The 16,086-nt window shown below is 37.8% G+C and overlaps 1 protein-coding gene across 8 annotated transcripts in view; it reads left to right on the top strand.

Moving 5' to 3' along the window:
* Window positions 1–16,086, top strand: part of plce1 (phospholipase C, epsilon 1) — a 76,841-nt gene that overhangs the window by 39,793 nt on the left and 20,962 nt on the right. For 7 of the 8 annotated variants that reach the window (XR_014535960.1, XR_014535961.1, XM_083555671.1 and 4 more), the window contains 5 exons: window positions 7,196–7,512; window positions 10,726–10,871; window positions 10,976–11,234; window positions 12,711–12,886; window positions 14,391–15,030. Coding sequence is in view for 6 of the 8 variants with exons in the window: in XM_083555671.1 (XP_083411797.1) it covers window positions 7,196–7,512; window positions 10,726–10,871; window positions 10,976–11,234; window positions 12,711–12,886; window positions 14,391–15,030 (1,538 nt within the window). In the remaining 2 variants the exon portion in view is untranslated. Of the gene's footprint in view, window positions 1–921; window positions 1,559–7,195; window positions 7,513–10,725; window positions 10,872–10,975; window positions 11,235–12,710; window positions 12,887–14,390; window positions 15,031–16,086 lie in introns of those variants that run through there. The other variant, XM_083555674.1, reaches the window with a different exon arrangement.

The raw sequence follows: 16,086 nt of genomic DNA, 5'->3' as shown, positions 1-16,086 counted from the left end.
TACATTATGCATCAAAGCTAGCATCCTATGCTTGAAAGAATATGCGGTCTGCCTTCTTTTGCATACCTGATTTTACACATGCCCACAGTTGGCTAGTGTCACTGTGATTGACAGAACAGAGAGAGATTAATTCTGTTGATTTGGCTCCTGGCCACTGATGGCTATGGTATTGTCAATATTTGAACTCTTAATCACCTGACATTTATCCATTTTCACTAAGGTTATTATTTTTTTTTAATGTATTCTCTAATAATATTTTCGAACAAATTAATTGGTGCATTCTATTTTACAAAATCTACACAAACTAGTATGCTTATTTCACCCGTGTTGCCCTTAACATGCAGTTGCTAAGGACTGGTCTTTGTCCATTGAAGTTAAAAACAAACATTTTCAGTTACTATTTTTTGCATCCTGCAGGATCCCAGGCCCCAAAAACATTCTAGCAAGCTTTTTAAAAAAAAGAAAAGAAATATGACTCATTATTTGTTTAAGCCAAATAATCTATTTGTATTAAATTACATCCCTTATATATAATATACTATATAGTCTCAACAGTAATTGTAATATGAAGCTGGTGCTCTTCACAGGACACATTCTGATCTATGTCCATAATTCATGTTTCAATTGGACATTTCCCTTTTAATTGTCTACATTGTTTGGTTGTGTCTCCTGGTGTGTGCACGAGTGACAATACATCATTAAGTGGACAGGAATAGCAAAGGTCAGGTCAAGTCATAGGAATTTGTCTTTCTATTACTATGTTCTGAATGTGAGGCCCTTTGCTACTGCTCATGCCAAAATTGTGTGTCAGATGTGAAACACGTCTGGCTTGTCCATTGATGAAATGTTTTTTTTATGTATATAAAAATATTTAACCCCCATAAAACAATTGTATACATATACATCAATCCAATATATAGGAAATCAATTTCTATTATAATTATATCACTTTTAGAAATACATTTGGTGCCTCCCTTTGTAATCATAACAGATCATGATAAACATTCAACTCTGTTAAATGTTTAAACCTGGATTTGGACCAAAATGAAGATATTTCGAGTACTGGCACTTGAATACTGTTTTACATGAGCCTCTGGAACCAGTCTGGATAATGTCTATCAAAAGTCAGAGCGTTTTAAACACATGTATCAGGGTCCACCTGTTGTTTGGATGTCATTCCTGTCCATGTAGAGCTTATAGTATGTCCATCAGCTCTTGCGCTGGGAGTCTGTTTGGATCTTGGTTTCTTCCTCCCTTCTTTGCTCTGTCCCTGTTGCTTTAATCTAGAAGACGAGCAGGAAAAGTGCGGTATGAACGTGTACACGACTGAAGAGAGATAGAGCCGAACAGGGAGGGGGTTTTGGAGTATCAAGCCTGTGTATGTAGTGTGTAAGAGCAGTGCAGCACGTCAATTCGCTGGCAGTGAGGCGTTGAGCAGCTGTAGTTTAAATGTGGTTAAGTGACTCTCGCCGGTGCAGCTTCAAGAAAGGAGCTGGAGCCACAGCAGCCGTCACCATGAAGCACTCACACTCGCACACCATGGACTACAGGCTGATGAGTAAGGGCACTTGACTTTAACCTACTAGAGAAAAATTAAGTGTCACATGGGTTTGGTGGTTTAGATGTTTTTCGTTGTTCCCCCACCTGATCAGAGTGTGTAGATTTTCATTTCTCGTTCTGCTTGCATTAAGATAAATAGGCTCTTTATTTACAATTAGTTTTGTATTGCTTTCGGTGTGGTTCATTGCTGCTGATTTATTGCATTTTATAATAGAATTATACTCTATTTGAGATGTGTGGTATATGTTATTGTGAAGATGAATATACATTATATATACTTGTGTATATTCACTCTAGATATGTATATGTGTATATACACACACACACACACACAAACATATTATATATATATATATATATATATATATATACTCTGTGTGTGATGAGAGAAAGACAGAGCTGTACCATGAGGTTGGGAGATTTATTACTTCTTGCTACAATGGGGAGAGAATTCATTAGCAATAGACATTATTGACTAACGATTGCTGTTTCTTTCTTAATATAAATGTCCCTATTGGGCTGCTTTTTATTGTCTGCTTTGAATAAGTGTTTCATCCACTGATGTGCATGCCATCTGTTTCAACAACAAAACAATTTTTTTTGTTAACAGCTATCAAGATTAGAGCCTCTGTAATTGCCTAATACATACCCATCAGGGAATGGGGGTCATTTAGTTTTTTTTGTGTATGCTTTTAGGAATAATAAGATCAATCAATATTTTTCTTTTAATGCCAGCCCGATATGTTCACACTGTACATTTACACCTGTCAGATTACAATGGAAAACAGACGTGCAGAGGTGCACTGGCTTATCCAGTTGCATTCCATTCACAGTCCACCCCAATGCTTTTTTTCTTTTGTTTTCAATGTCGACACATGCTACCCAATCATGAAAACCTGCAAGGTGTAAATGGAGGCAAAAGTTTTCATGAAAACAAAGGTTCACCAGCTGTTCAAGCAAAAGGCTGTTGATAATATGGCAGGTGAAGCAGTTTATATTCAGAGTTAGCAGATTGCATAAAATATATATTTTTTTTTTACACCGATTGGACATCATTGAAAGAGTGAAATAAATGATCTGTCAAATAATTAGAGCAGTGCTGCACGCCTCTGAATCTATTAACCCCCATGGTGAAATCGAAGACCCTGAAGGATCAATATAAATGTATTTAAAACAACCACATGAAGGTTTATTACATCTCCTGAAGAAAATACACAAGATTGACATGTGGATTTAAACATAAAATCTGTCATAACACAGATGGAAGTAACATTAGTAGGTTCTCTGTTTGCATTGCTGGCTGTTGATAGGGATTATTTAAAGAATAATAATGAAGGAGAAATCTCATTAGCACTCTCAAGGCTTTATACATCAGTAGAATAATGGTTTTGCTTTAAATATTTATGAAAAACTAATCAGCTGGTTACACATCATACAGCCAGGAAAGGAAAAAAACAACTGTTCAAAACGTTGTTCCTCTGGGCACTTTATGCTGTACATACCTAACTGAATTACACTAGAAATGTACTAAATACATTTTTTATAGCTGTACTCTTTGGCCAATTCGTCAGGTAAACAAACTTTGCCACGGTTCTTGATGCTACCCCGCATGTTGCAATGCACAGTCTGTCTCCGTCAATCATTAGAACAGGATCATAACATGACCTCTACAGACCAGATGAGATTGGAGTGGTGGACCATTCTCATTGACTCTGACATAGCAAATTCAAAACCCTAGTAATTCACTAAGACAGAACCGTAGACACTGGCTGTTTAAGTAACAATCCATCTTCTAGTGTAGCTAGTGCTTAATTGTACTCCTGTGAATATCAGTTTAGCTTTTTTTGGTGTGATAATATCTGGTCAGAGATGGTCCTTTTACACTGATACAATTCATACCAATGGAAAAAAAACCTGAATTATTATTATATATTTTTTTTAAGGTTAAAGTAGTTAATAAGCGTAATAGTTATTAGATGGCTATAGTGGCAACATGGTAAAAACTTGCAGAGGTTGCAGAGCAAGAAAATATTTTTGAGTGGATGTAAAGAAAGCCTTTTCTTCTGCCCTCTAAACGCAAATGTGTGCTCTGAGTTTACTTTATGTAGCTGGAACTTTGGACAGGTGTTAGAGATAATAGATCAGTTTGACAACAAACACTCAAGGTGGAGTTTGTGTAGCTAGAAGACCATGCAGCAAAGATCCTCATCAGCAATGTTAAGTGTGCTAAATAAGGATCTGTAATGTTAAGTTTTTGTTCCAGATTCTCATGTTATATTACAGGGCATCATAAATTCCATGAAGTACCAGGAGATTTTAAATCAGATTTAAAATCTTGTTGCCTGTGCCTAGAAGCTACAAGTTCATTGTGGCCATTGCAATCTTCTGTGGGAAACCGCATAAAAAAAAACGGAAGAGGAGAGTTCACCGGTGAACACTGGAAGATGTAGACAGAATCTTTAGTGAGGCATGTCTCATAATACTTTATCTTTCTTATATTATCAAACATTATGGGAGAAGTATATTTTAGCTATAGGCATATAATTTAGTATGTGGCATATACATTTTGTTTAGTTGTGGGATAGACTTCTCTAACTGTCAACATTTATGGTATTCGCCTTTATCCAGAACGACTTACATTTATCTCATTCATACAACTAAACATCTATGATGTTAAGGGGGCCTTGTTTAGGGGCCCAGGACTGGCAGCTTGGTGGGCTTGGATTTTGACCTTCATATACAATGTCTTTTGCTTTAAACACTAAACTACCACCTCCCCACTACTGTCAACAGAAAAAAATTATTCATATGCTGTTTTAAAAATAATGAGTTTTTGTACATCATAGAAGATAACCTACCAGTTAACCTTATGTATATTAATTTGTAATCCATGATATAGCAAGTGATTATAACTCCAAATCAGATTCTCTCAATGAACATACATATGCATATATATATATATATATATATATATATATATATATATATATATATATATATATATATATATATATATATATATATATATATATATATATGATGTGCAGAGAGAATAGTTTGATTGTGCTGCGTCATAGCCCACTGTGTATTGCCTTTACAGCCGGATAGGAACGTGTGAAGCATTGACTAATTTGAGGTTAAGAATTGGAAGCACTCGCTGCCGAATACAGAGATCCTCTTACAGCACGCTGCAGGCGCAGCTCAAATGCTTCGTGTTCAGCTGACACATATTCATTTAGAATCTGGCGTCAGTGTTTCCTAGGATACCTGAATGTCGAGACAAGACCCTCGCGACCCCTACTGACTAGTTTGATGTGTTTTTCTTTATACGTGTTAGAGCAAACAATCCCTGATCATTTCACCACTTTCTACTGTACCTTTTTAAAAAATATATAGCTACACGTTGAATTGATGCTGACACAGAGTGTAGTACATATTTTTATACTGAGGCTTTAGTACAGAAAGATACACTGACCTCTGCGTAATAGTCGATGATTTAGGAGGAAAAAAAGTCATTTGTGCCGCTTGTACCCGGGACTTATCATAATGCTATCTTATTGTTCCGACATAATGCTCTCGTTTAATGGCATTTGGTAATGATTGTGTGTGGCTTGATGTTAGACGTGTCTTTGATGCACGGCGCAAAATATATTGTGCCGGTTAGTTTGGTTAGTTTCTTTTTAGGTCATTGTAGCACAGTCTAATCCAACTCCTGATTCCTCTGATTGGGTGTTACATTTTTGAAACAAAGTAAATAAAAATCAGGTAAAAATGCTTTTTTTTTCTGCTACTATGGAAAATTTTAAAGTGTATAGTTCAACTGTGACTGGATACATTATTCTGATCGAATAGATAAATGTTTAGCACAGGATACAGGAGATTTATATCACTTTTTTTACTTTCATGTGAGCGATTTAACAGATTAAAAAAGAAATAGAGGCATCTGAATTTGTTAGAATATGTCACAATGAAGTGCAAACGATAACTCTTTAAACAGGATTTAAAAAAATTACTATTTCTACATGTCACTATGTCCAAAATAAAAAAACACCCACATCAGATATAAATCCACATACAGATCTGATCATTTAGATGACTAAACATATGCAGATCGTGCCACTGCATTATGTGTGCATGTGTGTGCATTTTCTTTTATTGTATGTACCGTATGTGCACACACCAAGACCTAATTCCTAGCAGGAAACCATCTTAGGCAGCTCTGATTATTACAAAATCAGGATTTTCAAGCCATGAGCCCTCTCTGATGCCCCTGGAAAGAACATGAATAAAGATGGTGCTCGCTGCTTTATGTAGTTTAATGAAGCACGTTTAGTTCCAGACCATTTGGCTCACATCAAAAGGTGCCATGCGGAGATGGAGTGGAGCACAGGGCAGCTGCATGTGATTGCTAACAAGACCTCAATGATGTGTTTAAGCAGTGCCTTGACGGCTACACACCAGCCTTTTAGGACTGTTTTTTTGGGGCATACTATATTTCATAATATATTTATTCTGCAGAGGCTCAATTTTAAGGGCTATAGTGCCAAACAGGTAGTTTATGCCTGATTCATGTAATTTGCTGATTATTGGATTATTGTTAATAGAATAAAATGCAATCTGATGATAGCGCTAAGAGCTAATTATGCTAAGATCATAATATCGATCAGCAAAAAGCTCCACAGGATAAATGGGCATTAAGCTCCACCTACCTGTTTTACTTTTTTTTTTTTTTTTTTTTTTTTTAATACTTATTCTTCAGTTTTGCTTGTTTCCTCACATCTGTACGTCTGCCAGAGGATGCACAAATCAGTCTCTGTGCATTATTTTCCACCTGCTTTTCCGGTCTCCATGGCTCTGCATACTACAGGAAGAACTTGCAGTGTACACCATGACAGCTGATGCTGACCAGGCATCTCATGCTGGTGTGTGTTTTATTTTCTTTCCTGCTCCGTTTTGTCGCCTATGGCAGACCATACCAACAAAACAACTCTGGGATCCTAATCTCCAGTCTGAAATGCAGGAAGGAGCGAAGATATGTAAATATGCCCATGCCATAATGAAGAATGTTTATGTGCAGAGACATTATGAATGCTTCATCAATGTCAGTGTTTTGTTAGAGCACATAATAAACAAGGGTTGTGCCTCGTCCTGCTTTTTTTTTTCTTCTTCTTTTTAAAAAAATTCGCATCGGTTACTTAAGTCATCCAAATCGCTTGATGCATTTTTCATTTAATAAAAAAAGTCTGTCAAGTACGTTTGTTTAAACACTGTCTAGTCCTTCAGGTTTTTATAAAATGTCCAGTAGAAGTAGTGAATCAAAGTGACTAGTGTTTATAATTACAGTTTGTACAAGGATTTTAATCAGATATACTAAAAAAGAAAAGAGTAGGATTCACACATATAAGGATATAAACCTGAGGCTTATTAGAGTCTGAGAAGAACCAATAAAATCCTTTGTATTATTTAACCACTGATCCATTTGCCTGTACTTACTTTTAATGGACAAGGAATAAAAAATACTCGCTCTCGTTCTCTCTCGCTCTCACTCTCTCTCTCTCTCTTTCTCTCTGTCTCTGTCTATGTACTCTTTCTAAGTAATGTGCACCTTCTTTGATATTCTCTCTTCTCTTTCCAGAACGGCAGCTGTGTGGCTCCATGGCCAGCTCCGGCTTGCTCTCGCCTGGTGTGACTGGGACCAGTAAGGAGCTGGCAGACCTGCGGCAGCTAATTCAGTTTCCAGAGGAGATCGCCAGCATCCTGACTGAGCAAGAACAGCAGCTTTACCGTCGTGTGCTCCCACTCGATTACCTGTGTTTTCTCACTCGTGATCTGGCTAGCCCCGAGTGCCACAAGAGCCACCCGCATCTTAAGGCCTCACTATCAGCACCCGTCATGCCTACCCAGAATTCCCAGCACAATGTTGTAGAGGACCTAGTTGCACGCTTCAACGAGGTCAGATCTTAATTTTTGCTAACGTTGAAATGTCGGGTCGATGTAATGTGATTTTGCTGTTCTTTGTTGGCGAGTTGAAATGAACCCTGAGAGGCATGCTTTGTGCTGTTTTGACAAATGAGAAATTTCCTCCAGGGTCAGGAATGATTGATTAAAATCTATGTAACTCTGTAACTACCACTACCACTTTTATTTAAAGCCACCAACAGGAGGATGAGAGATTACAAAAAGCTCACAGGACTGTTAAAAATGTAGTAGAGGGTAATGTGCTTTATGATTTTAATTCCTGCATGAACCTCAAATTTACAATTAAAGGATGTTCATAATCCTGGAGAATAGGTTTTTATGTCATAGAATTTTGTTCAAGATAAGAGATCATCAAGGTGTGACAAGAATTCTTGCATCCATAAATATTCAGTTGATGTATCTTGCCAAAAAGCTGCAATGTTGTCTAATCTGTACAAATTGCATTCCCTCTGAAATATTGTAGCTTGCCACTATGCATTCTAGCAAAATTTTATAAAAACTAATTACATTTGCAGAATTTGATATAGGCCCTACCCAGAGCATTAGTGGCACCTGGATTATGCAGTGATTTGAACCCATGGTCTTTTAATCCAAAATCTAACATCTCAACCACTGAAGTACTACTCACAGTTAGTCTGAATCACTATCCAGTGATTTACATTTCTTTTCTAGGGTTCCCAATACATTTGTCCTCATCTGTATGCAGTAACTACAGTGCAGAAATAGTTCTTCATGCTGTTTTGTCTTAAGTGAAGTGTGTTACATGAGCCTGTGCAGTGCTGAAGACACAAATCTGTATTGATCTGCCATGTTCACATGTTCTGCAAGTGTGCAAGCTAACATTAGGCCTAGCGTGTATCCTACACTCTAAAACAAAAAAATGTATCACACAAACCTCTACCACGGACTGGAGGGAGGCATGATCAGGTTTTCAGGTGGTCTGTCAGTCAGACAGTCTTGGTAATGCAATATCTCACGAATAAATGGTTGAATGTCAGTAGTTTTTAAAGTAGTGCTTTCTAGTGTTCTATATTTGTGCATAAATATGACCCTTAACATCATACAGCACAGCTTCTGCAGGATTTCAACCCAGTGGCAGCAACTACAAAGTGGATCCTCTGAATATTTCTTTAGTCTGCATAGCTTTGCTTTAACATTCAAATATAATGGCTTGTTAGTTAGCTTAGTTTCAGGCATGTTTGGATTAAGAAAATGTGATTTAACTAGCATGCAGTAACTGAGGAAATGAGCTAGAAGTACTGGATTTTTAGGCAACTGTTCCTAGTCTCTTTACACCAAATAAATCCAAACATGTATTCATTACATTTATAAACACTGGCAAGTGTTAAAGGTGTTGGCCAAAGAAATGGGGCTCTCAATTTTTTATCTGGACATGCAAGAAGTGGGAGTGACATCATGGGTAAGTTGCAAACCTGTATATCAGCTGGGGTTCATTAAAATATAACCAAAGCAAAAGGAGTTTCTATTGCATATCATTGCTGCTGGACTTACAAACCCAGGCAGCAAAATATACACCAGGGCAATCAGCATCTTGCTTCATTTTAGTCAGATTGTCCTTAATAATTAATATAAATACTAGCGACTTTTAGGCACTAAAATAATTTTTGTGCATTGTGGTGATTTTTTTTCCCCTGTCCATAGCAGAAATAGAACAATAAAACATAAGCTGTTGTTTGATTATTGTTTTAAAATCCAAGCAGAACAATATCAGTAGTATCAGATGACAGATATAGCGCATTAAATATGTATAAGTGTAGGAAAGGCAAAAAAGCGATATATTGTCCCATTTTTTGTTCTGTAATATTCTTTGATATCTTATATCTATGTTTTTAGGAGGTAAATCTTTTTCTTTGTCATAATTATATTAATTTAAATATAAGATTATACCTAAAGCTAAAAGCCGAGTCATGGTTAAATATTGCAATTTTTTTCCTTGTCTGCTTAGATTTTAAAACCATAATCTAAACATAGATTTATAAAAAAATAAAAAGTATATCAGTCCCAAAACGCTATTGTCAATCAGGCTTGCGCCAGAGTTCCTGAATATCACCCAGGACATAAAAGCTCACTGAACCGAATCACAAGCCTCCCTGTGAAACATTGGCACAACTGAATAATCTGCCAGATCACTTAATGATAGTAAGTCTTCATGCCAGAAACCCCTTATGTCCTCTCCAAACTAGCAGCTTATGTCCTCTGAGTTGGAATCCTAAGCATGTCAGGGAGGTTTCACTATTTTCTGGTATAACTGAAGACTTGCAGGGTCTGAACAGAGGAATGCTGCTAAGGCAATATGATCTTAGACTGCCTCGGTCCTCCCTGGTTAAACATCTCCCATCAAGCAGCACCCACGGAACTGTATGTAACCAGGGAGCGAATTTGTTAAATTTTTCTAATATATTTTGGAACGCATGAAATATTCAAAGGGATTACACTTTTTGGTGCGGCTGCTTGATTTATTGACTCTTTTTGTCTGTTTAATGGAAGATTTGATGTTTTAGCTGAAGAGATATCTAGAATGTCATAACTTTATTAACTTTTAGTTTAGTCTTTCACATTTTGAGGGACGTTGTGGAGTTTCGTCAGATTCTTTTCAGGAAACCGAACAACAAATTTGTATCCTAAACCAACAAACATTCATAACAGCATATTTGAGGAATGTGCAGTGCACCACAGTGGCAGATAAATGCACAATAGACATTCATTAAGTTTCTCCCTCATAAAGCATCAGATAGAAAAGCACTTCAGCTCTCAGACAAGCTGTCCATCTTTTAGCTGTATTTATTTTTTAACATGGCTTTTAGAACACCAATTACAAAACAAATGGGTCTAATTTTTATACTTGTTTCCTTTGTGGCATTTAATAGAGGATTTTCAGCTTGAGTAGGGAAAAATATACGATGATCCAGTTCTTTAAATGTCATTGTCAAAATGAAAATTAAGGTATGATTGCACATCAGGGATGAGATGTTTAAACATTCTTCTCTACAGTTATGTCACCTCTTTTGTTTAGAGCAATGCACTTAAATCTGTGTGTGTGTGTGTGTGTGTGTGTGTGTGTGTGTGTGTGTGTGTGTGTGTGTGTGTGTGTGTGTGTGTGTGTGTGTTTGTTTGTGTGTTTGTTTGTGTGTTTGTTTGTGTGTTTGTTTGTGTGTTTGTTTGTAGGTCAGTTCGTGGGTGACCTGGCTAGTCCTGACTGCTGGCTCAATGGAAGAAAAGAGAGAAGTCTTTTCATACCTTGTCCATGTAGCCAAATCCTGCTGGAATATGGGCAACTACAATGCAGTGATGGAGTTTCTGGCAGGTCTTAGGTACGGCTTCACGGTGTTTAGTACAGTGAGGTACATTCCTTATTGTTCTTTGCAATAATGATAATTGCCAAGATATGAAGAGAAGCATTTTTGCTGTCATCTAGATCTCGCAAAGTGTTGAAGATGTGGCAGTTCATGGACCAAGCAGACATCGAGACCATGCGAAGCCTAAAAGATGCCATGGCCCAGCACGAGTCCTCTTCAGAATACAAGAAGGTGGTGAATCGTGCCCTCAACATTCCCGGCTGTAAAGTAGTGCCCTTTTGTGGAGTGTTCCTCAGGGAGCTTAGCGAAGCTCTTGATGGAGCGGCTAGCTTGATTGGACTGCGCCCTGCTTTTGATTCTCATGAGGACTCGATCGAGGTAAGGGCTCATCTGGTTAATGACTGTTCGAAGAAATTTTATCTCTCTGCATGAAATTAATGTCTGAACAGCCCATAGCCATTATCAAACAGTGCTTAATGTTGTTATGGCTGGCTGCGGTTGAGAGATGATTTTCTTACCACGTTCATAAAGCTAAAAGCCGCCAAATTTATTTAGCCGAAAAACACATACTTGGTCATCCAAAGTGTGCTTTGGCCATGATCATCTGGTAGGAAGCTTAGCCATAGGGGTGGTTTGAAAAGAGCAAAATACTGATTGGGGTTTCAGGGTCATAGGTTTTTAAATGGTTTTGAAAATGTTCTGTGACAAGCAAGATTTAATTATATTGCAAATAGTCAGAATTGAATAATAATATAATATGCCACAAATGGGGCAATTTGTAAGTGCAGTCAGTGTGTCTATAATTTACAGAACCATTTTTATTGAAGAGCTAATCCACAGCTATGGGTGCGTTGGACAATTTTACTGCAGGTTGTGGGATTTGAATTAGTGAAAGGCTGTGCATTAAAATTGTGTAATGCCCACCTAGCTTTGGATAAGCTAACTTATACCACAGTAATTTGCCAGCATTGACAAGTTTAAGCTGCAATTGATGTTTTAATTAATAAAAGTAACTGTTCCATTTTATTAGTTCTTTTATATGAGGCTCCAGAATTCTGCCTACTGTAAATCATATACATTCGTCTGCGGTGTGTCTCTACTGTTAATGAAGCTGTTGAGGTTCATTCTTGGTGCTGTTATTCACCATATTTCTGATTTTTATGTTAGCTTTGCTAGTATAGCTATTTGTCAAAATTGCCATATTCACCATGTTAATTACCATGCAAAAGTAATGCTAGCTCAGTATGGTCATTAGATCATGTCATTACAGTAGCTTGCTCTCTCTGTCTCTATGTAACTGTGCCTATATGTTAACATGATTACCTCTATAAACAACCAAATAGGGTGCATTAATAATAGAACTGTCATTAAACAGCCTGGAACTACCTGTGCCTTTAACTGTTAGAACTGACACCTTCCAGCCAATCAGATTCGAGTATTCAGACAGAGTATAATGTAAGATATGTTGCTTGTAACCCTAACCCTGTCCAGTGCACATATTTTTAGGCTCGTTTTAGATGTTGCTTTTGAGATGTAGTTGGGATGGAAAGTTTATAGTCAGTTACTTTCCTGGTGTATCAAATACAGTGGAACCAATTTACGACTAAAGTTGCTCAAAAAGTGCTTCTAGACTTACATACTGGATGAACGTGTGATCTGCCAGTCACTCTAAATATGAACTAGATACCAGTCTATAGCATATATCAAGCCTTAGCATTTTGACTATAATATTGCGAGGCTATGTCATAACTATTGCTGTCCTCACCTCACCAAAATCAAATGCCTTTACGCTATTGTCAAAATACCAAATAATTTTAGTTATAAAATAAAGACTTTGTTTGTCTGTGTTTATAGTTTGTGTCTGATTACAACGGGCAGCAACATTTCCTGCAGAGAGTGGGAGCTGATGGGCTGCACAACTCCGAGAAGGAGGCCACTGTCAGCAACATCTTGCAAACCATCCGAAGCTGCAATCGCAGCCTGGAGGCCGACGAGCCAGAGGACGCCTTTCGGGACAGGAGCAAGAACCAGTGAGTGTCTGCAATATTACTGTCAGTTCTAGACATAGGTATACTACTGTCTACTCTGCAAACTGTGGCACCAAAAAAGGACATTTGTTTAGATTTTAATCATCCATTCACGCCATGTGGTTTGTGCATTCATTTCGCCGTCCCTGGATGCTTGACATTTACCATGTTGAACTGTTTGCTGATCCAGAACTAGTAGAACACATGCAATTTTAAGTAGGTACGCTTTTTATTCAGATGTGACTGACGCTAAATTGAGAATGTATCATGCTGTCCATGATAATAATTATTTATATTTAAGAGTAAATATATAATTTTACAGAAAGTGTATTTTATAAGGTATCTTATTCTCCAGCAGTAAAAGAGAGCCCTGGTGTTTGTTCTCTGTTTGTCTTCAGGACTGATACTCACATGTCTTTAGGAGGAAGAAGTGCACCCTGGTTATTAATGTGGTGTCAGAATGGGGCTCTGGCTGGATTTTGTCATTCCTTGTGTTTGTTGCATTGCTCCTGGTATTGTGAAATCACAGGAAAGGGTCTTAATTCAATCTTAAGGTGTCGGTCTAAACTGAGCTTCATCTTGCTCTGCTGTAAAATGTGTGTTATGTGTCTTGGCGTTTCTTCCTAAAGAACAGTTTATCCTCCCTTGCAGACAAAAATGATGTCTAAGTTCAAGTTTACTGTCTTTGTACTTTCATCCATGTGGAAATGCAGTGTAAGGCGAGGTACTTTAATGCTGAGGATTATGAACTATTGTTTTTTTTTTTCTTCTATACTTTTCCTGGCTTCTTGTTGCACCATTGCACCTGTAGGGAGAGCCTCTGACTCAGGCCATGTCCTGTAAGTTGTTGTACTTTTGAGTGTTTTTAAGATTGTGGGCACTTTTTTGGCAGACTGTCACACAGTTCTGCTATAATGCATAAAAATTTGTGTTAGAGTATTTACCTTTTGTTGTGTTGAAATCTTTCTGAAGCTGCTTCCGAGCTACTTAAGTTAATATTTAGTTAATATTTTAATATTAATAAATATTTTAATATTAACTAAAATATAATATAACTTAAAGTTAATATTTATCTTTAAAAAAAAAAAGTGGTGGCAACTTGGGGTGTAATACTTGGGGTGTCCACACAACATATGATATTATATTAATCTTTTTTTTTCCCCTTAATTAACACATCTGCAGGTCATGTCATATAACAAATCTAGTGAGAGCAGTTGATAAAAATGTCTGTTTCCTTTTTTTTCGAGGTACTTTCTTTTCGGCTTCTCTCGTTAGGGGTTGCCACAGCGGATCCTCTGCACGTTTGATTTGGCACATGTTTTACGCTGGATGCCCTTCCTAACGCAACCCTCCCCAATTTATCTGGGCTTGGGACCGGCACTAAGAGTGGCTGGGGATGGTTCCCTGACCGGGAATCGAACCCGGGTCGCAGCGGTGGGAGCGCTGCATCTTAACCACTAGACCGTACATCTTGTCTAAATTGCATTTTATTTCTATTTTCACATAGATTTGTAGTTGGGGACCTTTCCGATTCCGAAGGGGATTTGTCCGAGCAGCCACGAGAGTCTGACCTGCAGAGCCCGGAGGAACCTGAAGGTGCTTTCAGTCATGGCACAGAATTGGTTCCTTGGTACGTGCTCTCGCTATCTGCTGATATGCACCGCTTTCTGCTGCAAGGTGCCACAGTTATCCACTACGAGCAGGAGAGTCACCTTACTGCCCGCTGCTTGCTGCGCCTACAACCTGACAACTGCACCCTGACATGGATCAAACCCCCGAGTAGTCGGAGCAGGGGCAACGTACCCGATTCTCTGCTTCAGGGCCAGGCAGTTATGTGTGGCCTCAGTGAAGGAGTCCTTGACTTGAGTGCTGTCAAGGCCGTGTTTATGGGCCATTCAGGGGTTGATATCAATGTAGTACGTCTACAGCACAAGCTGTGTGGTCTAAGTGCTGAAGAGAATGGAGTTACACTGCTTTATGGGCTGCACACCACCGACAACAGGCTGCTGCACTTTGTGGCACCGCGGCACACTGCCTCTGTGCTGTACGAGGGCCTGCAGGAGCTGATCAGTGCCATCAGGAAGATGAAGAGTTTCCCTGACCAAAGGTTGCAGTGGCTGCGTAGGCAGTATGTCAGCCTCTACCAGGTATGATACCAACAGAAGCACTTGTTGTGCTTTAAACAAGTGTAGCTTGTTCTCGTAAATCTTGTTGCCCGCAATGTATGAATGTGATCTAGATTTGTGAGATCGCTGAATAGCTTTCATTGCTGGTTGTAGTAGGAATGTGCAAACAGCGAGTTATACAGCGTAATGTAAATTTCAAATCCTGTTGCTAACTGTTATTTTCGGTGCTACATTTTGGACATTGTTAGCAAATTTGGGCCTGTTCGTCTCATTTTAACCACAACATTAGATGGTTATGCTTATTCTTAACCTTATATTTGGCATTATTATGCAAATAAACTTGCTGGTAGTTCATATAACTCCAGTGAAAAATGTTGGAAGAAAAATCGCACCCGAATAAAAGGTCATTTAAAGTTGAATTGCATTTGAAGTGTAAATCCTAGTTGCAAAATAAATAAATTAAAGCAGAAAAATAACAAATAATAAGTGTGTTATAATGGGTATAACATAAACGGCACAAGGACATTAGTTCTTCAACTTCTTTAAACCATGTTTTCATGAAGCTTGCAAAATCATCATGTTGGAACAGGATTGGGTCTTGGTTCCAGTGAAGGAAAATTGTAATGTTACAGCATATAAAGGCATTCTACACCATTCCGAGCTTCCAGCTTTGTTGTAATTGTTTGGATAAGAACCACAAATGGGTGTGATTTCCAGGTGTCAGTGTTGATTGGCTGTTAATAAATAACGCTAAAATGCAAAGGAACGCATCTGCTCAGAACAGTCAGAATTCTTTGGATTTTTGAATAAGTACTTAAATAAGAAACTTATAGTATAGTAAAAATAATTCAACTGCTTGAGTACTTTTCACTTTTGCCAAATAGACATATAATTTTAGAAAATATGATTGGGTTTTTATAGCTCTTTATTAGCAGATTTTTTTTGTGCTTTTCATACCGAAAAGGCAGTGTTCTGTGTAAAATTTAAAGAAACTCGAGAAACATTAAATTTGCCACAGATTATTACAGATTGGATGTTTTTTTTGCTCCTGTTTGTAATAGCTTGTGGTATTTGTCT

This window comes from Silurus aristotelis, assembly GCF_946808225.1.
Source record: "Silurus aristotelis genome assembly, chromosome: 12".
Lineage (NCBI taxonomy): Eukaryota > Metazoa > Chordata > Actinopteri > Siluriformes > Siluridae > Silurus > Silurus aristotelis.
Note: the sequence above shows the minus strand (reverse complement) of the source record. Positions and strands in the feature narration are given on the sequence as shown.